This window comes from Salvelinus fontinalis, chromosome 6 (assembly GCF_029448725.1).
Source record: "Salvelinus fontinalis isolate EN_2023a chromosome 6, ASM2944872v1, whole genome shotgun sequence".
Classification (NCBI taxonomy): domain Eukaryota; kingdom Metazoa; phylum Chordata; class Actinopteri; order Salmoniformes; family Salmonidae; genus Salvelinus; species Salvelinus fontinalis.
Window position 1 is genome coordinate 50,463,117 of NC_074670.1, and position 23,613 is coordinate 50,486,729.

At 42.2% G+C, this 23,613-nt stretch overlaps 1 protein-coding gene across 5 annotated transcripts in view; it reads right to left on the minus strand.

Moving 5' to 3' along the window:
* Positions 1 to 23,373, minus strand: part of LOC129858029 (fibroblast growth factor 13) — a 189,702-nt gene extending 166,329 nt beyond the window's left edge. For 2 of the 5 annotated variants that reach the window (XM_055926900.1, XM_055926894.1), the window contains exons 1-2: positions 22,103 to 22,690; positions 21,655 to 21,823 (exon numbers count right to left, since the gene is read on the minus strand). In XM_055926900.1, the coding sequence (XP_055782875.1) occupies positions 21,655 to 21,703 (49 nt within the window). In that variant the 5' untranslated portion in view covers positions 21,704 to 21,823; positions 22,103 to 22,690. Of the gene's footprint in view, positions 1 to 21,654; positions 21,824 to 21,916; positions 21,951 to 22,102; positions 22,692 to 23,173 lie in introns of those variants that run through there. The other 3 variants (XM_055926895.1, XM_055926897.1, XM_055926899.1) reach the window with 3 other exon arrangements.
* Positions 23,374 to 23,613: the final 240 nt, after the last annotated feature.

Consider the following 23,613-nt stretch of genomic DNA (forward strand, 5'->3'; position numbering starts at 1 on the left):
CTGATTAATTCATATGTACAGACACATTCTGTATCATAATGGTAAGACCTTCAGACTATAGAATGCTCCCCCTCTAACTATGAATATATGCCATTTAGCAGACTCTTGAATCCAAATGTTAACGTGCGGGTGTTCCCCGGAATCGAGCATACTATCCTGGTGTTGCAAGCGCCATGCTCTACCAACTGAGCTACAGAGGACCTCTCTGTCCTCATTGGTTGTAAGTATGGTCAAGGCTGCTACTGTAGGAGGCAGATGTAGGAGAGGAAAGAGGGAGAGAGCTGGAGAAGAGAGAGAGGTGCAACCCACAGCAAACACTCAATTATGTGGACACCCTCAGGGGCGACACATAGGCTTGTGAGGACTAGCTGCCTCACGACACACACACACTCACACACCAACGCGCACACACACACACACACACACACACACATACATACATACATACATACATGCACACACACTCACATTAACGTAGACAGACACACACCCACACACAGGGTCAGAAAATGCTAAACACACTCATAAACCCCTAATCCTATCTGCGTGTAGGCAGCCAAACTTGGGGCGATAAACAGCAGATGCCTTTCATTCTGGTTAAGAAACAGAACAGAGAGAGAACAGTGAGACTCAGGTTTTGCAGAACTGGAACAACATGGCAGAGAGAGAGCCACACACACACACACACACACACACACACACACACACACACACACACACACACACACACACACACACACACACACAGGCTAGTGTGAAAATGAGAATCATCTCTTAAGGCGGTTTTGGGTAGAGGTCACAGTGCACGCACACTCAGGACTTCCTTGAGTGCACACAGAAGAGTACAGCACAGGGAGTTCCGATTGCTTGAGATATGTGTTTTGTCTCTGAATAACAAAACACAGAGAGCACAAACAGAGATGTGGTGTGGCTGCAGTGTGTTAATGTTCCGTGTTAGGGGTTGAGACCGAGCACAAAGACACAGCTCCAGGGTTAGAGAGTGGAGGGCGTGACAGTTTTGTGCATCCCTGCCTGGCATTTAAAAAACAGCCCTTCATTCTAACCAAATGGAAACAAATAGCTGGCCCCCTCTGTTAAAGGGAATTATCCAAGATGGTGGCCAAAATCTCAGGAGGCCAATTCTGAGACTCAGACTACAGTAGGTTACTTAGAGAACCAGGGTGTGTTGGAGTTGTGAGGAATGGGAGCACAGTGTCCTCATTTCCCAGTGTAACCTTTAAGCAAGGCTGAAGTGTTTTGTGCTTATTCGTGTAACCTTTTCAGTCTCCCCTCAGCACTGTTCATCATACATTTATGACAGAGAGTCAGTTCTGCAGTTAGGGACTATTATTTGTTATTTATTTTTTGACAATTTCAACACATACATAAAAGACTAGAGAAGTATTTTGTATTTCAAACACCCCCCACCATTTTTGGAGGACCATGTTTTGCACTCTAATTTTTACAGATATTTTGCGACATACAATTATTTCACATACATGTTCTACACAGTATTTACATGACAAAAATACATTTCAATATACACTGAGTGTACAAAACATTAAAGGACAACTGCTCGTTCCATGACATAGATGACATAGACTGACCAGGTGAATCCAGGTGAAAGCTACGATCCCTTATTGATGTCATTTGTTAAATCCACTTCAATCAGTGTAGATGAAGGGGAGGAGACAGGCTAAAGAAAAGATTTTTTTAACCTTAAGACAATTGAGACATGGATTGTATATGTGTGCCATTCAAAGGGTGAATGGACAAGACTAAACATGTAAGTGCCTTTGAAATGGGTATGGTAGCTAGTGCCAGGCACACCGGTTTGTGTCAAGAACTGCAACGCTGCTGGGTTTTTCACACTCAACAGTTTCACGTGTGTATAAAGAATGGTCCACCACCCAAAGGACATCCAACCAACTTGAGAACTGTGGGAAGCATTGGAGCCAACATGGGCCAGCATCCCCATGGAACGCTTTCGACACCTTGTAGAGTCCATGCCCCAACAAATTGAGGCAGTTCTGAGGGCTTTCAGGGTGCTGTGATATCCTACATGAATTCTGAACCTTTCTAATCTGATACTATCAAGAGATTGTAATAAATAATATATAATATAATATATATATATAGTTGAAGTCAGAAGTTTACATACACTTAGGTTGGAGTCATTAAAACTAGTTTTTCAACCACTCCACAAATTTCTTGTTATCAAACTATAGTTTTGGCAAGTCGGTTAGGACATCTACTTTGTGCATGACACAAGGAATTTTTCCAACAATTGTTTACAGAAAGATTATTTCACTTAAATAGCTCACTGTATCACAATTCCAGTGGGTCAGAAGTTTACATACACTAAGTTGACTGTGCCTTTAAACAGCTTGGAAAATTCCAGAAAATTATGTCATGGCTTGAGAAGCTTCTGATAGGCTAATTGACATCATTTGAGTCAATTGGAGGTGTACCTGTGGATGTATTTCAAGGCTTACCTTCAAACTCATTGCCTCTTTGCTTGACATCATGGGAAAATCAGCCAAGACCTCATAAAAAAATTGAAGACCTCCACAAGTCTGGTTCATCTTTTGGAGCAATTTCCAAATGCCTGAAGGTACCACGTACATCTGTACAAACAACAGTACGCAAGTATAAACCCCAGCCGTCATACCGCTCAGGAAAGAGACGCGTTCTGTCTCCTAGAGATGAACGTACTTTGGTGCGAAAAGTGCAAATCAATCCCAGAACAACAGCAAAGGACCTTGTGAAGATGCTGGAGGAAACAGGTACAAAAGTATCTATATCCACAGTAAAACGAATCCTATGTCGACATAACCTGAAAGGCCACTCAGTAAGGAAGGAACCACTGCTCCAAATTCGCCATAAAAAAGCCAGACTATGGTTTGCAACTGCACATAGGGACAAAGACCGTACTTTTTGGAGAAATGTCCTCTGGTTTGATGAAACAAAAATAGAACTGTTTGGCCATAACAACCATCGTTACGTTTGGAGGAAAAAGGGTGACGCTTGCAAGCCGAAGAACACCATTCCAAACGTGAAGCACGGGGATGGCAGCATCATGTTGTGGGGGTGTTTTGCTGCAGGAGGGACTGGTGCACATCACAAAATAGATGGCATCATGAGGCAGGAAAATTATGTGGATATATTGAAGTAACATCTCGAGACATCAGTCAGGTAGTTAAAGCTTGGTCGCAAATGGGTGAAAAAATGACCCCAAGCATACTTCCAAAGTTGTGGCAAAATGGCTTAAGGACAACAAAGTCAAGGTATTGGAGTGGCCATCACAAAGCCCTGACCTCAATCACATAGAAAATGTGTGGGCAGAACTGAAAAGGCAAAAAAAAAAAAAAAAAAAGCACACCAGCTCTGTCAGAAGGAATGGGCCAAAATTCACACAACTTATTGTGGGAGGCTTGTGGAAGGCTACCCGAAACGTTTGACCCAAGTTAAACAATTTAAAGGCAACGCTACCAAATACTAATTGAGTGTATGTAAACTTCTGACCCATTGGGAATGTGATGAAAGAAATAAAAGCTGAAATAAACTATTCTCTCTAATTTTATTCTGACATTTCACATTCATAACTTCACCATTCATATTCATACTATCATTAGCAAAAAAAAAATTTTATGTAATTATCCATAAAGAATGTTTTTTCATAAAAGTATAGTTGAGCATAACCATAATATTTGTTGTAATATTTGATCTGTCTTTTCAGGAGGATGAAATTGAAATTGTAACCAGCTTTGTATTGCTTGTTTCAGAAAAGGCAATACTTTGAACAAGGTTTCATTTTCATGAGAGGTTGTAATCTGGATAAAGGCAAAAAGGCCATTTTTGAACAGCGGGTGAGCCATTCTTAATCTGCTGGAGGACCAGTTTGGGTTTAAGTATAACTTTTGTATGACTGAAGCTTTTAGTGAGAGGTTTAATGCTTTAATATTTAATCATTTTAGCCCCCCAAACTTGTATTCATTATATAAATAAGCACGTTTCACTTTGTCTGGCTTACCTTTCAAAATAAAGTGAAACATTTTTTTGCTCATATAATTTGAAAAACAAGTCGTCTGGAGTAGGCAGCAACATACGTAGACAAGTAAACTGTAATATGACTAAAGAGTTCATTAGTGTGATTTTTCCCTAAATATACAGGTATTTAACTCTCCATGGTTGCAAGATCGGTCTATTTTTGAGAAGTTTCTATTGAAATGTGTTGTAGTGAGTTCATTTATTTCTTTAGAGGTATGAATACCAAGTATGTCTACTTCACCATCAGAACATTTTATTGGTCAACTACAGGGTAATGTAAAAGTTGTGTAGTTTAATGTTCCAATACATAATATTATTAGGTTTTAGTCCAGAGAGGCCAAAGAAATTATCTAGATTGTCAATGAGACCATACAGGGATCCAGATTGCAGACTTAAGAGAAAACTAGAGTCATTTGCATACATTGACATTTTTGTTTTTAAGCAGTGGGTTTCTAGCTTCTGATATTATTGTTGGATCTTATTTTAAAAGCTAACATTTCGCGATGGCCAAAACAAATAGATATGGAGAGAATGGACAACCTTGCTTAACTCCTCTTGGTAGTTTACTACTTTCTGATAAGTAACCGTTATTTACTATTTTACATCTGGAGTTGCTATACATAACTTTAACCCATTGTATAAGAGATTCACAAAAATGTAAATAGTCCAGGCATTTATAAATACACATTCTAGTTGTATTTTATCAAAGGCCTTTTTGAAATCTGCTATGAAGACCAGGCCTGCTTTCTTTGATGTTTCATAGTGTTCTATTGTTTCATGTAATTGTCGTATATTATCACCAATGTACCATCAATGCAAAAACCCTGTCTGATCATGATTAATAATGTTCGGTAAAACCTTTCTAATTTTATGTGCTATGTATTTTGCCAGGAGTTTTGCATCTTAACATTGAAGTGTAAGGGGCCTCCAGTTTGTGAAGTGGACTGGATCTTTTATACTTACCACCTGGGTCCTGTTTTAGTAATAGTGAAATCAGACCTTCTTGCTAAGTATTTGATAGTCTACAATTTTTTGAAGATTCTAAAAGAATTTGGTAAATTTTTGTAATATATGACATCGTTCTTAAATAAGTTTCTCCAGTTCTTTTTGTTTTCCTCTAACTTATTCTGTGCCTCTGTGGTACAGTTTTAACTGTCATGTTATTTCCTCTATTTCATTTTTTTATAATATTTTTTTTCTTAATTTTTTATACATTTTTCACACAAAATACACATACACATACGAACAAAAATGTACAGATGTCTTCAAACAACAACTTAATTTTCTCTGCCCAGACCCACATGCCCACACCTCCATCCCTAGTGCTTGCATTATTGTTTGCCACGTGGCCTTCAATTGTACCAATTCGTTTTTCTCGGTCGCTCATACTATTTCAATATCTAAATAGTAAGTCATTCGATTTTTTCATTGCGTTAATGATGACAGATTAATTGATTTCCACATTTTTAATATACGGTCTTTCAAAAGGGTGATGAGAAAATAATTGCCCAGCCCTTTGGGTATCTCATTACACACTCATATGCCATGTCTTGAAATATGCAGGCAGACTGACTAAAAGTAAGTTTACATTTGAATACTTCTGACATCCAACTTTCTAGCTCTGCCCACAAATTCCGGACATAGCATTACCAAAAAGCATGGATTATTGAGTCATTATTAGTTTTACACTTACGATATGATTCTGCCTCCCGAGTGGTGCAGCGGTCTAATCCACTGCATCGCAGTGCTAGAGGTATCACTACAGACCCAGGTTAAATCCCAGGCTGTGTCGCAGTCAGCGTTGACCGGGAGACCCATGAGGCGGCACACAATTGACCCAGTGTTGTCCGGGTTAGGGGAAGGTTTGGCCGGCCGGAATGTCCTTGTCCCATCGCACTCTAGTGACTGCTTGTGGCAGGCGGTGCGCCTGCACGCTGACTTTGGTCGGCAGTTGTACGGTGTTTCCTCCGACACATTGGTGCGGCTGACTTCCGGGTTAAGCGAGCAGTGTGTCAAGAAGCAGTGCGGCTTGGCAGGGTCGTGTCTCGACTTTCGCCTCTCCCGAGTCCATTTGGGAGTTGCAGTGATGAGATAAGACTGTAACTACCAATTGGATATCACGAAAAAGGGGTAAAAAGTAAAAACTAATTTTAATAGAAAATAAAGACATCATTCTTCTGTTGTGCTGTATAATTTGTGCATTTTGTCTCTATAATACATTTTATACAATAATTTATACTGGTTTAAGCGTACATTTTCGTTAACTGTAATCTCGTTAGTTATGTTCCAACATTTGCTCTATACTGTAACAATATCAGTTATTTTAAAATCTTGGTTCCAATAGTTTATGTTTTTTTATAAAAGATTGTCAGTTCTATAGGCTCTCTGCAAGGTTGCTCAGATGCCCAAAAGATTTCAAATCGACATTTTGTGTAAAACTTTTAAGTTTGATGTATTTGAAAATATCTACATTGGTCAACCCAAAATTGCTTTTTAAAGCTTTCATGGAAATAAAGGTATTTCCTACTAACAGGTCATTTATGGTTTTAGTTTTCCATGTAGGCCAATTTATCGATGAATTCTGAAGATCTATCCAAGGATTATTCCATAAGGTTGTGTTAGTTCCTATATTTCCTTTGTTAATCTAATCTCTATTGACCAGAGTAGTGAATTGCATGGGGACATGCAGTATGTGTCACGCCCTGGCCTTAGTATTCTTTGTTTTCTTAATTATTTTAGTTAGGTCAGGGTGTGACATGGGGAATGTATGTGTTTTTTGTAGTGTCTAGGGTGGTTGTAAAGTTTAGGGGGTTTATTAGAGTAGTTGGGTTTATGTTTAGTATAGAAGTCTAGCTGTGTCTATGGTTGAGTGTAGGTATCTAGGAAAGTCTATGGTTGCCTGAATTGGGTCTCAATTAGAGACAGCTGGTTATTGTTGTCTCTGATTGGGAGCCATATTTAAGGCAACCATAGGCTTTAGCTGTTTGTGGGGAATTGTCTATGTTGAACATAAGTAGCTTGTGTGTGCACTTTCGTTTGTAGCTTCACGGTTGTTTTGTATAAGTGTTTCGTTTCGTGTTCATCTTCATAATAAAGAGAAGATGTATATTGCACACGCTGCGCCTTGGTCCTCTCTCTCTCCCTTTGACGATCGTGACAGTATGTGTGTTATGTAGGAAATAGTCAGTTATAAATGATTTTGTCTTGGTTTATTATTGTTATATCAAGGCCTCTCTCTCTCTCAAAACACACACCAACTTCCTTGGAGATAGAGGACTGCTCATTTGGTCCTCCCTGACTCTGTCTCCTCCTCCCCCCTCTGTTCCAATCAAACCCCTGCCTCTATAGGGCCCTTCTCTCTGGGGCCCCCGATGAGTGTGTCTGTTCCTGCTGTGGCCCCCATAGCAGTAGAGAGTGTGTCAGGGAGGAACCTCCGAGGCCCCTGCTGACTGATCCCATGCTTATTTGGGTTTTGTTGCCGTGGCAGCATCTCATTATGTAAATGATCTCTCCTCCTGAGAGTGAGAGACAGAGAGAGGTGGATAGAGGGAGAGGGAGAGAGAGAGAGAGAGAGAGGCAGGAGGTGTAGCTGTGATGTTCACCAATCCAGACTGTGTAAAATCGGCTTCAGGGACCAGCGAAGGATTGCTGCTATATTTAGAAATCATCCCCACAATGTATTTTTTTGCCTCCCCAAAACAGAAAGCCATCTCCCCCAGTTAAGACTCAGCAATGCACATCGGGTTCACACCAAACACACTAACACACACATTACATGTTTTCGATTGAGCAGTTGATAATAATTTAAGAGATTAATTAATCCTTAATCTCCAGCCCCATTCTGTCCTTTCTGTGTCCATTCCCATCCGTAATGTGCTTCACTCTGAATACAATTCTCGTCTTCTCTCATCTCATCTGAGGAGCAAAATTAAATGTTTGTCTCTGAAGAATAGGCCCTAATAGAAATCTATATTATGTTTCTAGCTCCAGGGAAGTCAATACTTAGCAGAGAGATCCTTTAAACCTTAGAATATTTCTATTTAATTACCTACTCAAGGTGTCCGATCATAATCTGATCCTATTAAATGGCTGATCTTCTGATGTCACCTGCTCCCCTTCTTATTTCCACTCCTGTCATTGGACATGGCAGTTCTAATTAGTGGCTTAACCAAATCCCCTTGATTACTCTGCAGTGGTCTTTGACAGTGATCTGTTGCTGCCTGTCACACACCTGTGCCAGCCAGGACACACGCACAGTGCAGTTTAGAGCAGATGGAGAGCCAGTCAGCCGATGCAGAGCCTCCACCTCCTCCCAAACCGGAGCTCTGCTACCCTGGCCTACCCGGCGCGGACAAAAAGCAGTTAACCTGTTGAGGCTGGGGGCGCTGTTGTCACAATTTATGCTAATCGTGTAATTTTTGAAACGGCTTCCCACAAAATTCTTGATCGTACAATATGCATATTATTATTATTATTGGATAGAAAACAGTCTATAGTTTCTATAGGAGTTGAAATTTTGTCTCTAAGTGGAACAGAACCCATTCTACAGCAATTTCCCTGACATGGAGTCAGATTTCAGAAATGTTGGCCCCTGATCTGGAGTCAGTTAAAAGGCCACAGTTATTGCTATGAGTATACGGACACTGCTTACGTCTTCCCCTGGATGCCTTTACGTGATGACGATTTGAATGGGGTCGATTGCGCGTTCACAGGCACTACAAATTAAAAAACCCTGTAGCTAGTCACTCTTTTCTTGCTGCGTCATGCGCCTGGAGGACATCGACCCGCACTTGTTCCAAGCATTAGTGGAGGGAGTAATATTACTCTGGTCATGTTTCTACTCGTTATAGGAGTTAAAAACATCATAAGGTAGTTAATTTAAAGCGTTTTATAGCAATTTATATCCGTTTAGTGCGATTTTGGGACATTTATTTCTGAAACGCTGTGAATCGCTGGGCACGCTTCCAGTTCATCCCGAACGCAGTTGGCATTTCCACATGGCAAGAGGACAGCTTTCCACCAAAAGACGATTAGACCCAAGAAAGGATCCTTTGCCCAAGATACTGATGGAAGAACAGCTCAAAGTAGGGCATTTTTATTATGATAAATCGTGTTTCTGTCAAAAAATGTTAGTGGCTTAGGACGCCATGTTTTTTGACGTAGCTTCGCTTGGCGCAAACTGTATTGAAAAGTAAGGATAATTTAAAAAATGTAATTCCGCGATTGTATTAAGAATTAAATTGTCTATCAATCGCTGTCCACCCTATATTTTTTAGTCACGTTTATGAGTATTTATGTATAAGAGTAGATCACTGTCTAATATGGCGCACGGACATTTTCTCACCAGCTGGGCTACATTTCACATTGTCTAACCATGATTTTGGTGGCTAAATATGCACATTTTCGAACAAACTGTATATGCATGTTGTAATGTGATGTTACAGGGGTGTCATCTGAAGAATTCTGAGAAGGTTAGTGAAAAAAATTATATATTTTGGCGATGTTGACGTTATCGCTCTCTTTGGCTAGAATCAATGCTGGGCTGCTATGTGCTATGTGCTATGCTAATATAACGATTTATTGTGTTTTCGCTGTAAGACACTTAGAAAATCTGAAATATTGTCTGTATTCACAGGATCTGTGTCTTTCGATTAGTGTATGCTGTGTATTTTTACGAAATGTTTGATGATTAGTAAGTAGGTAAACACGTTGCTCTATGTAGTTATTCTAGTCCATTTGTGACGGTGGGTGCAATTGTAACCTATGCCATCTACCTGAAATATGCACATTTTTCTAACAAAACCTATCCCATACCATAAATATGTTATCAGACTGTCATCTGATGAGTTTTTTTCTTGGTTAGGGGCTATAAATATCTTAGTTTAGCCGAATTGGTGATAGCTACTGGTGTTGGTGGACAAATAAAAGATGGTGGATTATGCTAATGTGTTTTTAGGTAATAGATTTACATCTTTACATATTGTGTCTTCCCTGTAAAACATTTTAAAAATCGGACATGTTGGCTGGATTCACAAGATCTGTGTCTTTCATTAGCTGTATTGGACTTTAATGTGTGAAAGTTAAATATTTAAAAAATATATTTTTTTTGAATTTCGCGGCTCTGCCTTTTCAGTGGGGGTGGGGGGGGAGTGCCGCTAGCGGCACCCTCATCCTAGACAGGTTAAAACACACACACGCACTTATCCCACCGACTGCTGTCAATGCTGTTTTCTTCTCCAATCAGAGAGCAGCTTGCCATCTGAAGGTCTGCCCACTCTTTCTACCGGCCAGCCTATAGGAGCCCACAGAGTAAACAAACACCTCTGACACACCCAAACAAGGTACCCACACACAGACACACACACTCAACAATGGATCTCATAGGTCTCGTGTGGGGGTGTGCACGTCTGAATCCTGATGAAACTGCCATTTTGAGTTGAGTGACCCGCAGATCAATGTAGTCAATAGCATTAACCACCATATAACAAACAAAGCAGGCTGGGCATGGGGGAGTCATGCCTTGAATTAATGACATCGTTAGGTTCTAATTCTTCAGAGTAAATAACTCACAGACACTAGAGAAACTAATTCTTCCCAAAGGGTCGATACAGCTGTAATTCAGACAAAGACATGTTTCCACCACTACAAGTATATACACTCCACTTTAGGCACTCCTCCTTCTCTCCAATCCTTACATCTTATGGTTCGACAGGAAGAGGGTGATTGGTTTATTATCCTTAATTTCTCCCTTCAGGGGATCTCACCTGACCTCAACCCCTCCTTCGCCTAATCCACAGATGTCCATCCGCTTCCCCTATAGCAATCCTGTGACCTCCTCTCGTCCACCCAACACATTCCAAAGCCATCTGTCTTTCTACAGAGAACCATTAACCTCTGACATAAAAAACAGTCTCTTTCACTCCTTTACATACTATGCTTATGCATATAACAATGTTCAAAGTTGACCCCGAATCCAACAACATGCAGAGCTCAAACTGCTTTCTCCACTTGAATAGGACCGACTAATGCTATAGTATGCTGCCTGCACTCTCAACGCTCCACTCTCACTCAACCCTCAGCCAGCCGACGATCCTACACATTCAGCACTACAGAGGAGCCTAATTCGCCTTGTCTTGAAAATGTGTTTTAAGGCATGCCAAGTGCTAATGGTATAAATTTAGGTTGTGTTGTCTTCGTCCCGGGAACTTGGCGTAGTCTGTGGGCTGCTGAAAGCTGACGCGAGGAGGCCCAGCATTGATTTCAATGCGCTGGTTAAATGAGCTGCTGGACAAGGGAAGCGGGAAGAAAATAATCCCGCTATAACATCCCCAGCCCAGGCGGCGGGTTAATGGTAAGGAGATGGCAGTCTGTCACTCGGGTTAGCGCACACCAGGCTAATCAGAGCCAAAGAGTCTTTGGCCAGCTCAGGCTTTATAGCCACGGCTATGTTAATGCTTATGTAAACACTAACGCGAACTACGCTAATGCTAATCTCAGCCACATCAAAGCCAGAGGCGACCACACTCAACTACAGTACAGCACTCTGGCCCACACTGCGCTGCTTTGCTCTCTCCTCAAGCCCTGCTTTATTATTCTCCAGCCTACAGCCCACTGTTCTGTTTATTACCACTGGCCCCAGCCTTATTGCCTCCCATTCTTACCTCACCTTAATCCAACTTTAATTAGTGTGTGTCCGGACTATCTATTAATCCTCCGGCTTCCTGGTTTAAAATGGAGCATCCATCCACCAGGGCCGGAAAAGCCTTTTACACTACATGACTTCTAGACCTTGATATCACCTGGACAGGAGTCAGGACACCGGCACCAGCACTGAGGATGATGTTCCTGAAACTGAAGAAGTCACTGAAATGAGACTGAAATCGTGGCTGAAATGAGAAACTGAAATGGTCCTTTTTTGAATATCTGAAATTGTGCAGTGCAGTGTGGTTGTGATTCAGCTCCAACAGGCTAGGCTAGCGCCCAGCTCTCTTCCACTGCCTGAGGCTGCTTAGTGACCTTTGACCTTCTGATAATTGCTTCTGTGGCCTCACTTCACCCCTCAACTGACAACAAATCACTGCCTCACCAGAGGTGTCCCCTGCCAGCCGTAGTTGGACATAATGACATAGCATAGTGAAGCAGCTGTAATTAAAAATTGAACATTCACACTATGGTCGTGTTTCCTTGCTCAGATGAGTCAACGCAACACTCAATGGGTGAATTCCTGCCAGTTCATGCTGGGTTCATAGCCGGAAAAAGGTGTCCCAGCTGTCCCAAAAAATGACGGCGCACACGGATGTGGAGTAACCACCTGTGTTGGCAAAATGGCTGCAAACTGCGGAGCGTTGTAGTAGCTCTCCCCAACCTGGCTCACACAGCAACGCTGCTCAATTAGCAAACAAATGAAACAAAACTTTTAATCACTTTGAGACTACAGGAAATAGGTTGACTGCTATGTTAAACAACTGCAGTCACAGTTGCCTTGCTTGTCAACAGCCTTCTGGCTATTGTAGTCTTTTGACTGCAGAAAAACAGGAATCGACAGTTGAGGCAGGCATGCGAGGGAGGGGCAACTTATATTGAACACGGCTTGTACTGTATATTGATCAGGAACTAAAGCCTGCTAGAGGGAAAGATTCTTAAAAAATCTAGCTAAGAGGACCTTTGCCTTTCAGATACAATTATCTCTCATTCAGCTGATACTGTATATCTCAATATTCTTGTTAGTGTAGGATAGGACAACTCTGTATCTACTACATGCTGTACATTGAAACTGATTACATATCTTTGTCTTGTCCATCTAAAGCTTTGCTCCACTTGTAATTCAGCTGTGCCTCTCATACTGTCTGTCCCCTTGGTCCTTCTTCCCTGTCCTCTGTCGACAACGGCAACACATCAGCAGCCAGCCACCTGCTCCCTGTGGACCCTGTGTGTCACTATCTGTGTCACGTTGTCACTGGGTCCGCTCTTAACACTCAAACTAATGGCTGTGGCTCCCTGTGCTCCGTCTCATTTAAAGGGCTTAAACTGATGGCTGTGGCTCCCTGTGCTCCGTCTCATTTAAAGGGCTTAAACTGATGGCTGTGGCTCCCTGTGCTCCGTCTCATTTAAAGGGCTTAAACTGATGGCTGTGGCTCCCTGTGCTCCGTCTCATTTAAAGGGCTTAAACTGATGGCTGTGGCTCCCTGTGCTCCGTCTCATTTAAAGGGGTTAAACTGATGGCTGTGGCTCCCTGTGCTCCGTCTCATTTAAAGGGGTTAAACTGATGGCTGTGGCTCCCTGTGCTCCGTCTCATTTAAAGGGGTTAAACTGATGGCTGTGGCTCCCTGTGCTCCGTCTCATTTAAAGGGGTTAAACTGATGGCTGTGGCTCCCTGTGCTCCGTCTCATTTAAAGGGGTTAAACTGATGGCTGTGGCTCCCTGTACTCCGTCTCATTTAAAGGGGTTAAACTGATGGCTGTGGCTCCCTGTGCTCCATCTCATTTAAAGGGGTTAAACTGATGGCTGTGGCTCCCTGTGCTCTGTCTCATTTAAAGGGGTTAAACTGATGGCTGTGGCTCCCTGTACTCCGTTTCATTTAAAGGGCTTAAACTGATGGCTGTGGCTCCCTGTGCTCCGTCTCATTTAAAGGGGTTAAACTGATGGCTGTGGCTTTCTGTGCTTCGTCTCATTTAAAGGGGTTACATTAAGGGCTGTGGCTCCCTGTGCTTGGTCTCATTTAAAGGGCTTAAACTGATGGCTGTGGCTCCCTGTACTCTGTCTCATTTAAAGGGGTTAAACTGATGGCTGTGGCTCCCTGTGCTCCGTCTCATTTAAAGGGCTTAAACTGATGGCTGTGGCTCCCTGTGCTCCGTCTCATTTAAAGGGGTTAAACTGATGGCTGTGGCTCCCTGTGCTCCGTCTCATTTAAAGGGGTTAAACTGATGGCTGTGGCTCCCTGTGCTCCGTCTCATTTAAAGGGGTTAAACTGATGGCTGTGGCTCCCTGTGCTCCGTCTCATTTAAAGGGGTTAAACTGATGGCTGTGGCTCCCTGTACTCCGTCTCATTTAAAGGGGTTAAACTGATGGCTGTGGCTCCCTGTGCTCCATCTCATTTAAAGGGGTTAAACTGATGGCTGTGGCTCCCTGTGCTCTGTCTCATTTAAAGGGGTTAAACTGATGGCTGTGGCTCCCTGTACTCCGTTTCATTTAAAGGGCTTAAACTGATGGCTGTGGCTCCCTGTGCTCCGTCTCATTTAAAGGGGTTAAACTGATGGCTGTGGCTTTCTGTGCTTCGTCTCATTTAAAGGGGTTACATTAAGGGCTGTGGCTCCCTGTGCTTGGTCTCATTTAAAGGGCTTAAACTGATGGCTGTGGCTCCCTGTACTCTGTCTCATTTAAAGGGGTTAAACTGATGGCTGTGGCTCGGTGTTGCTTAAAGGGTTACAGCTAAATGAGTCAGCTCTGACACACATCTACTCTATCTGTCGGACAGCTGAGCTCCTAACTCCATCCTCACGGTGCCTCTGATTGGCTGATCCCCCTCTGTTCCTATCGCATTGCCTTCTATACCAACATTGAGATTATGAGGATTGTCATACACCTGGCAGAGGTATTACTCAGGTAATATTTCACTCTGGGTGATGTACTATGGTTCATCTCTGTCTGGTGGAAAGCAGAGAAAGCATACAAGGCTCTCTTTCGTCAAGATAGCTCCTGTGGGACAATAATAAATAAAGCTAGCCAGGAGTGGCCCAATTTCTTGCTGACGTGGTCAGTGTGCTAGATTTAGTCCTAATAGGCCAGTTAGACAAAACAAACAGCTTTTTCTAAATGGGGGACATGGCCATGTCTTGCCTGTCAGCATCACAGTCCCACTATGGAGTAGCCTTTGTGGAATAGGGGGTTTCATGTGAATGGGCAGTAACCTATGTAGCCTACTGCACATTTATCTTATATGTCAGTACGGCCGCTACGAAAACGCAATAAAAATTTGACACCACCCAAAATGCATGAACACACGTAGGGGCATGTACTCGGAAATATTATAATATCCTGGCTCTGTATAAAAGAGGTCATTGTCATCAGCACAGTTTGACACACATAACCACAATTATGGAGGATTATCTTTAGATAGGAAAAAAAATACATCCGAGTGGGGTAGCGCATTTCTGGATCTAAAACAATCCAAACTCCGCTGTAATCCAAACATTCTGAATCGATACATAATCCCACACCTACATGAAAGAGGTCCTGTGATCCTTTCAGCCATTACTTTGATAAGAGACCCGGGGTTTAGAAATAATAAATACATATTTTAGATCGGTCATGACACGAATAACCGACTTCCAGCCAAAGCCATCTTTACGGATAATCACATAAGTACCCTTTCAAGACTGACTTGCTACAATCCCCCTACAGTTCATCACTACATCTAATTTGAGTCAAATACACACCTACATACTCTCAAATCCAGCCCATTGGCACTGTGTGAGCATTTCAATATCTGGGAATGAATGAATGAATGAATGATGAAGACGAGAAGCGAGGCTGTGTTTTCACTCCTGGCCCTTTCTTGAATGAGGATTAAAGCATACCAATGAACACAGAGGCAGCCAAATGATGTGGACGATTTAGATCTGTACCAAGGGACCAACGGTAGACCATGATGTCAGAGGTCAGGGGTCAGAGGTACGGATGAATAGAGAAAAGAGAGAAGGAGAATGAGAGGGAATGAGGAAGAGCTTTATAGAAACCCATTCACCTCATACAACACACAGCTTTCAGGATTGGCACGGACCTGACTGGCTGACGCATCATAGCAGCCAGGTATTTAGGGGATTTTAACGGCAGGTCACTGACCCCGGCCACACAATGATGAAATGACAGAGGAGCTAGATCTACTCTACCTAGTACCTTTTTGGTGTCATTGTTAAGGGGAGGACACACACTGCGTGGTAAGGCCTTGCACCCATGGATGGATACTGGAATGAACTGACTGAAACCAACCAGGTCAGTCACGGCAACTTTACTGAATGAAGAAAAACGCCTGGAAATGGTAATGTTGACAAATCACTTCACCGAAGGACCATGACACTTTATTAATCACATATGCCAACTCACACAACACCCAAGTCTATATGCATTGTGGATACTGAAGCCTACATTTGGGTGCTGAATGGTGTTCCACTCCTCTAAGGGCTGAGGACAAAGCAGGACAAAGCAGGACAGATAGACAGACAGAAAACCACCACTTACAGTGCCTCGCCAGCTAGCGAGGCTGTCCGTCAGTGCCCACACTGCCCGGGCACGACGGGCAGAGCGAGGAGCTGGAGAGACAGGACCCCTAACCTTCCCAAACATCTCAGGGCGACGCGGCGCGATGCAGAGTGGCAGGTCTCTGATGCGCGGCTGCGAGCCAGCCTCCTCGGGGCAGCGTAGCCGGATCTGCGTCAGCAACCGTGAGAATTGTCTGACAGGGCACACCGGCCCTGGCGCTGCCGACACGACATCTCCCTCCACATCTAGTCTATACCCTGGGAAATCGACTTAGAAAATGTCCTGTTTGCGGTGTTTACACACAAGCATAACTACAACATGAACAAGTATAAAAATACTAACTACATGTACTGCTGAGTGCAAGTAAGTTTATGTTTCACTTTATTTCATTGGGTTATATACTCTATGTCAGACATACTGTGCATGACCACATCATTGTGAAGCGAAGACATGATGAGACGTTGTACGGAGATCCTGCCTGGTTCATTTAGCGGCGTACAGTCAAACTATACTCTACTTGCAATATCACTCAAAATTCAACACATCCTGTAGAGACTTACAAACTTTCCACTTACATTTCTGAGGTTTTCCACTTTGCAGTGAGTTTCCACTGCAGCTGTCCGTCAAATCACATAGAAAAGCACTTTTTCCCTCTTTAACAATTGTGGGGTAAATAACTACTTTAGAAGTGAGTGACATAAGATCAAGTCTAAATATTTTTGCTTGACGGAATGGTATAGCCTACTGTTCTCACTTCTCAGCGACTAGTTAGTGAGTTAGCGCCATTACATCACCCAACAGCAGTGTTAAGCTAACAGCATATCCCCAGCATGGCGATTTTGTGTAAAAGATAACAAACCTCTTTAGCACTATTCTAATCTCCACCTTTGTCTTTGCTGAAACCGACCCCATCCTATTTAAGTGGGCTTCCGAGAGAGCCAGCCAGCTACTAGATCAAAAGATGGTAATGATACTGTAGGCAGCGTGTTGTTTAGCCAATGAGATTCGAGCAGGTGTCACAGCAGAGCAGGGGAGAGCTGTCTCCTTTGTGATTCATGAAGCAGTGACTCCAAACTCTGGATATCTATTGATTGGCCAACGTGGCTGCCCTGGGCTGAATTAATATGGTGGCAAATATGCAAGAGTTATGCCTTCTGCTCGGCTTATGCCGTTAAAGAGGCACTGACAGAGACAACAAAAGAGGTCTGAGAGTCTATAAAAAAAGCAGGCCACAAAGAAGCCTGGGAGAGAGAGAGTACTATGTTAAAGGGGATGCCACGTTTGATAAGGGCATTCTGTAAAAGAATATTCGAAAACCCACGACACATACGATAACAAGAGGCTTTATGGTCAAAGACTAGAAAAGAGAGACGAGAAATGTCAACATAATGACTTTATGTAAACAAGCATTGATCCCGTTGATTTCCCAGGCTCTGGGATGCTGGGGTTGAGGCCGGGATAACAGGTACGCTTCCATATACCACTCTGTCCGGACAACTCAGGCTCACCAGAGCGCGGGGAAGCTCACAAACTGATTTGCCTGCTTTGATATTGGAGGGAGGCTTTATCCCTGCCTAAGACATGGTTTTCTCTCGCTACCATTCTGTAAATCACATGTAATAGCACAGGATGTACTCCTATCTTGTAAAGCATGACCTTTCACTGAGGGAGCCAACGCACAGAGAATAGATAGCATTTCTTCTTATCCCTCTATTCTGTTACTGTCCTGCTACTCACAGACATACTCCCTTTTTAATGGGAACAGAGCGCATTGGGGCTTGATTTAATCCATAGCACTAAGATCCGTGTTATAGGACAATTTAAATGTAAAAGGCAATGTTCCTAGCGTTCGCGGGGACGACATTAACGGTAAACACTGCATACGTGGGCTCATTCAGAAATTACCATTCCGTTTCAATCGCGCTATAACGCTGATATTCAGCGCTACGGATTGAATCGAATCCTTAAAAAACATCCACGGTCAAAGAGTATGGTGAGATGTGCTAGCATTTTGTCGAACTGTTACGCAAGCGTAGGGCTTAAATCTAGGCCTGAAACTTCATTCCATTATTCCCAGGGTTTAACTCCCTTCCTCAATCCCATATTGTTCTTAAAAAAAGCAGTGGAATTGATCCAAAGCTTAACCAAAGACAGTTAATAAAAAGTGATGGTCATATGAACTATTATTGACATCTCTAATACATAGAGCTATATGCATGGTGGATCGTTCACTTTCCTCTGTAGGTGCTGGTTAGTGTCTGAGGCTAAAATAAAATTATGTTTATTAAAACTTTAGTTGATCTAACCACTTCTGATGTACAGTACCAGTCAAAGGTTCGGACACACCTACTCATTCAAGTGTTTTTCTTTATTTGTACTATTTTCTAAATTGTAGAATAATAGTGAAGACATCAAATCATGTAGTACCCCAAAAAAGTGTAACACAAATCAAAATATATTTTAGATTCTTCAAAGTAGCCACCCTTTGCCTTGATGACAGCTTTGCACACTCTTGGCATTCTCTCAACCAGCTTCATGAGGAATGTTTTTCCAACAGTCTTGAAGAGGTTCCCACATATGCTGAGCACTTGTTGGCTGCTTTTCCTTCACTCTGCGATTCAACTCATCCCAAACCATTTAAATTGGGTTGAGGTCGGGTGATTGTGGAGGCCAGCTCATCTGATGCAGCACTCCATCACTCCTTATTGGTCAAATAGCCCTTACACAGCCTGGAGGTGTGTTGGGTCATTGTCCTGTTGAAAAACAAATGATAGTCCCACTAAGCATTAAACAGACGGGATGGTGTATCGCTGCAGAATGCTGTGGTAGCCATGCTGGTTAAGTGTGCCTTGAATTCTAAATAAATCACTGACAGTGTCAACAGCAAAGCATTCCCACACCATCACACCTCGTCCATGGTTCACGGTGGGAACCACACATGCGGAGATCCTCCATTCACCTACTCTGTGTCTCACAAAGACATGGCGGTCAGAACCAACAATCCCAAATTTGGACTCCTCAGACCAAAGGACAGATTTCCAACGGTCTAATGTCCATTGCTCGTGTTTCTTGGCCCAAGCAAGTCTGTTCTTCTTATTGATGTCCTTAGAGCAGTGGTTTCTTTGCAGCAATTCGACCATGAAGGCCTGATTGACACAGTCTTCTCTGAACAGTTGATGTTTAGATGTGTCTGTTACTTGAACTCTGTGAAGCATTTATTTGGGCTGCAATTTGAGGTGCAGTTAACTTTAATGAACTTATCCTCTGCAGCAGAGGTAACTCTGGGTCTTCCTTTCCTGTGGCAGTCTTCATGAAAGTCAGTTTCATCATAGCGCTTGATGGTTTTTGCGACTGCACTAGAAGAAACTTTCAAAGTTCTTGAAATCTTCCGTACTGACTGACCTTCATGTCTTAAAGTAATGATGGCTGTCGTTTCTCTTTGCTTATTTGAGCTATTCTTGCCATAATATGGACTTGGTTTTTTACCAAATAGGGCTATCTTCTGTATACCACCCCTACCTTGTCACAACACAACTGATTGGCTCAAACACATCAATGAAAGAAATTCCACAAATTAACTTTTAACAAGGCACACCTGCTAATTGAAACATTCCAGGTGACTACCTCACAAAGCTGGTTGAGAGAATGCCAAGAGTGTGCAAAGCTGTCATCAAGGCAAAGGGTGGCTACTTTGATGAATCTCAATTATAAAATATATTTTGATTTGTGTAACACTTTTTTGGTTACTACATGATTCCATATGAGTTATTTCATAGTTTGTCTTCACTATGATTTTACAATGTAGAAAATAGTAACAATAATGAAAAACCCTGGAATGAGTAGGTGTGTCCAAATGTTTGACTGGTACTGTATAATGCTGTATTATGACAAGGATACTGAACACACAGAACCTAGGTCTGGTTCAACCCAGACCTAGGGGTCTGGAAAGTGCAATGGTAATGTGAGGTGAGAACATCTCAATAAGTGAAAGCATGCACAAGTCAACTGCATTAGGCTGCAAGTCCAATTTACCAGGCAAGTGGTAAAGCAATGGTCTGAATAAAAAAGGAAAACAATTATTGGAGGACAAAGAAAAAGGTCCACACTCTTACTGTTGGCGCTGGAGAAATGTCACAGAATAACATGTTTGGAATATAGTCTATTAGACATGCATTAAACCAACAATATATGTGAGGTCAAACTGAGCCCTATTCATCTGTTTAGGGCGAATCAAATAAAGCAGGAAACATGACAACCAGGGAAGCTGGTGGTTATAATTCAAATATAATATTGGTTTTAATCATGATCATCTTTCAATAAGCACATAATCAAAACAAACATTCCTTTCAATGGAATCATAGGCTATTAATAAATTCAACATAGCCTACAGTACTAAAATAAAGCAGATGAATCCTGAATAAATTATTTTGTAATTGAATATGACTCCACATTGGCTGCCTCTTTGTCAGTTTCCAGGATGCTGTTGGATACATTCTGTTTTGATGGGTTGCCTTGCCATTGATTGCTTCAATTGACAAAAATACGCATTCATCAAAACAAAGGGATGAAAGCCTGTGCATGCAAGCCTCCAAACTGTCGTGGACAACCTCGGTGTAGAGCGCGCACATCGACTAATCTCGCTGAGGTTTCTCTGGCAACCTTGCCTCCCCTTGTCTCCATGGCAATGGCTCGCCAGTTTACATCCCGACACGAAGCGAGGCTTTTCTAGAGACGTGCAGAGGCTAATTTTTACGCAATGGGTCATTAGCGCACGAGCTACCAAAACAAATGGTGTGCCCACGTCATATTAGCGTAGAACTCCCCTGTGTGTGATTAGAATATGATGTTGAAAGCTGGGCAAATGCAAACCCACGTAAAAAGATGCAAGCAAGAACAGGGGGGATTTCAAACGGATGCCAGTGACATTGTTGTTCACTGCCTTCACATTAAAGCGACAGCACGACCATTGTTCATGTAGGTTAACCAATGCTCATTAAAATGCACTACATTGTTCGATTTTCATTATGATTCTTGGTTTTGTATTAATTAATGTAATATTGGCAGATATTTGTTTAAATAATGAAACCAATAAATGTGATACACTACTTGCGTAATCATTAGGTTATAAGCAGGTTATAACACGTGCTAATTCTAGATGGCTACTGGTTGAGTCTGAAATGACACCAGCAAGCCACATATGCCGCGCCATTCAGTAGCTGGCCTACTATTGTTTTCAGAAATCTCAAAGGGCGAGCAGAGGATGTGTGGGAGATGAATGAGCGCACGGTCGCTTTAAACCAGTGATTTAGGAGCAGCAATCTGTGCGTTGCAAGGCTTGCCTCTTACCCTTGGAAGCATCCTTATCTTCTTTTGGCTTCGCCACTTTTCCGCTCATAGATCCCAGTTTGGATGTGTAATTCCCGATTTAGACAAGAATGAAAATCCTTTTAATCGCTTGCAGACAATTTCTTCAATGAAATCCTTTCCAAAGCTACCAGGTGCTGAGATAAGGGTTCTGTTAGACAATTAGAAAACAGTGCAATTAGTCTTTAAGGTTTTATTTTGATGAAGCAAGTTGTATCAAGAGAGAACTACAAACAACGCAAACCTGCGGGGCTGTATGATTCCATGTATGACGCCGGCTGTCAATGGATATATCCAGTTATTGATACATTCTACTCACATAGCCTACACAATTGAGTTCACAAAGCGCGTCTGAAAAATTGGTAAAGAAACGCCTTGGTATCCATGGACCATCACCACCATAAAATCGTTTGAATCTAGTTTGTCTTACCTTATCTCCTCCACGTTTTCTGCTACATCAATGCACATTGATAAAGAAAAACGCTTCCAACATGAATCCCGCTATGTTGCATGCAAAAATCACGACCCTCTCGGTTGTGTCAAAGGAACTGAAAAAAAAACTAAGAAAATAAGAGCGGGGCTTCCATGCGCGTGTCAGTCGACGTCAAAGAAAAACGGAAAGTGCATCAAATTAAGATTACATCAAAGGAGCAAACGTCTCCACATGGGGTATCCGCAAATGCCATCCACTACAACTGACGCAACCAGGTTTCTTGAAGCCTATGGTGACTATTCTATTCAACACGAGCTCTTCCAAGGCATTTCACACGCTGGAAAATATAGCACACAGATCAACAGGATCCACAAAGTGAACGCTGTATTCCATCCCTAACGCACATGCACATGTACAGTCGGTGATGCTACGTTTAGCTCTATACGTTTAATAAAATACATGCATTTGGGGCATGAAAATCAATTGTTTATAAATCCGCTTCGATACACCGTTGCTCTAAACGCGCGCGTTGGATGGGGAGCGTGAGGAGCGCTGTGACCTAGGCGTCAACTAGCCTACTGTAGAATCAAGAAGAGTGGCCGGGCAGCAGATTACGCAGCATTGACAAGCACTATCTATTAAATTGTTTGCTTGTTGTAGGCTAGTGTTTACTTATAAAACAGTCTTAAGGAAACCAATAGCCAAAATAAGCGTGCTATTTTTTTTACCTACATATGGACAAACCAATTTTCACGATGCATTATATGATATTATGGTTAGCCGTTTGCTATTCGAAACATCTGTACACTTTGAAACAATTCAGTGACTAATAAAGTAAATAACCTTTACTTACGCACAAGTGCCAATTGCCGAAAAAGTCCCAAAAGACGCTCTTTATATCAAATATCGTTGACATACATACTGTTACAGGCCAGCTAAATCAGACAACTTACAGTATTATATATATAGTCCAAAGTATTCCAAGTAGTCCAAGCAAGCATATAGCTCATAAATCGCAGTCCACGGAAACTGGAGCAAGTCCCAAAGCCACTAAAGGAAATAACTCACCTGGATGCACGAGATGGAGAGGCAAAAACTGTTGAATTGACAACGAATGTCAGCGCACTTGCCTACAAAATATGTCTTAAGTGGTGGATACGTAAACATTCAGATGTTCCAGATGCTAACGGATCAATATGGACGGCTGCTTGTATATGCTTCAATATGTTATTCCTTTTCAAAAGGGGTGTTTTAAACACCTTTCTAAAGTTTTGCTGCGCTGACAGATGCGCAGTGGAATGCAAACCAATAGGCCTAGTGTACTAGTCGATATCTGGGGGAAATACCGCGAAGGAGAGATGGCATTGCATGCGTAATTCTAATTGGCTGCAGCGTTATTCGCATTAGCCTACCATGTTTGAGTCCCGTGAAGTTATAATTACCTTTAGGTGTGTAGTTGGTCGTTGATTAATTTCCTCAGTCATTTAGCAACAGATGCAACGAAAAAA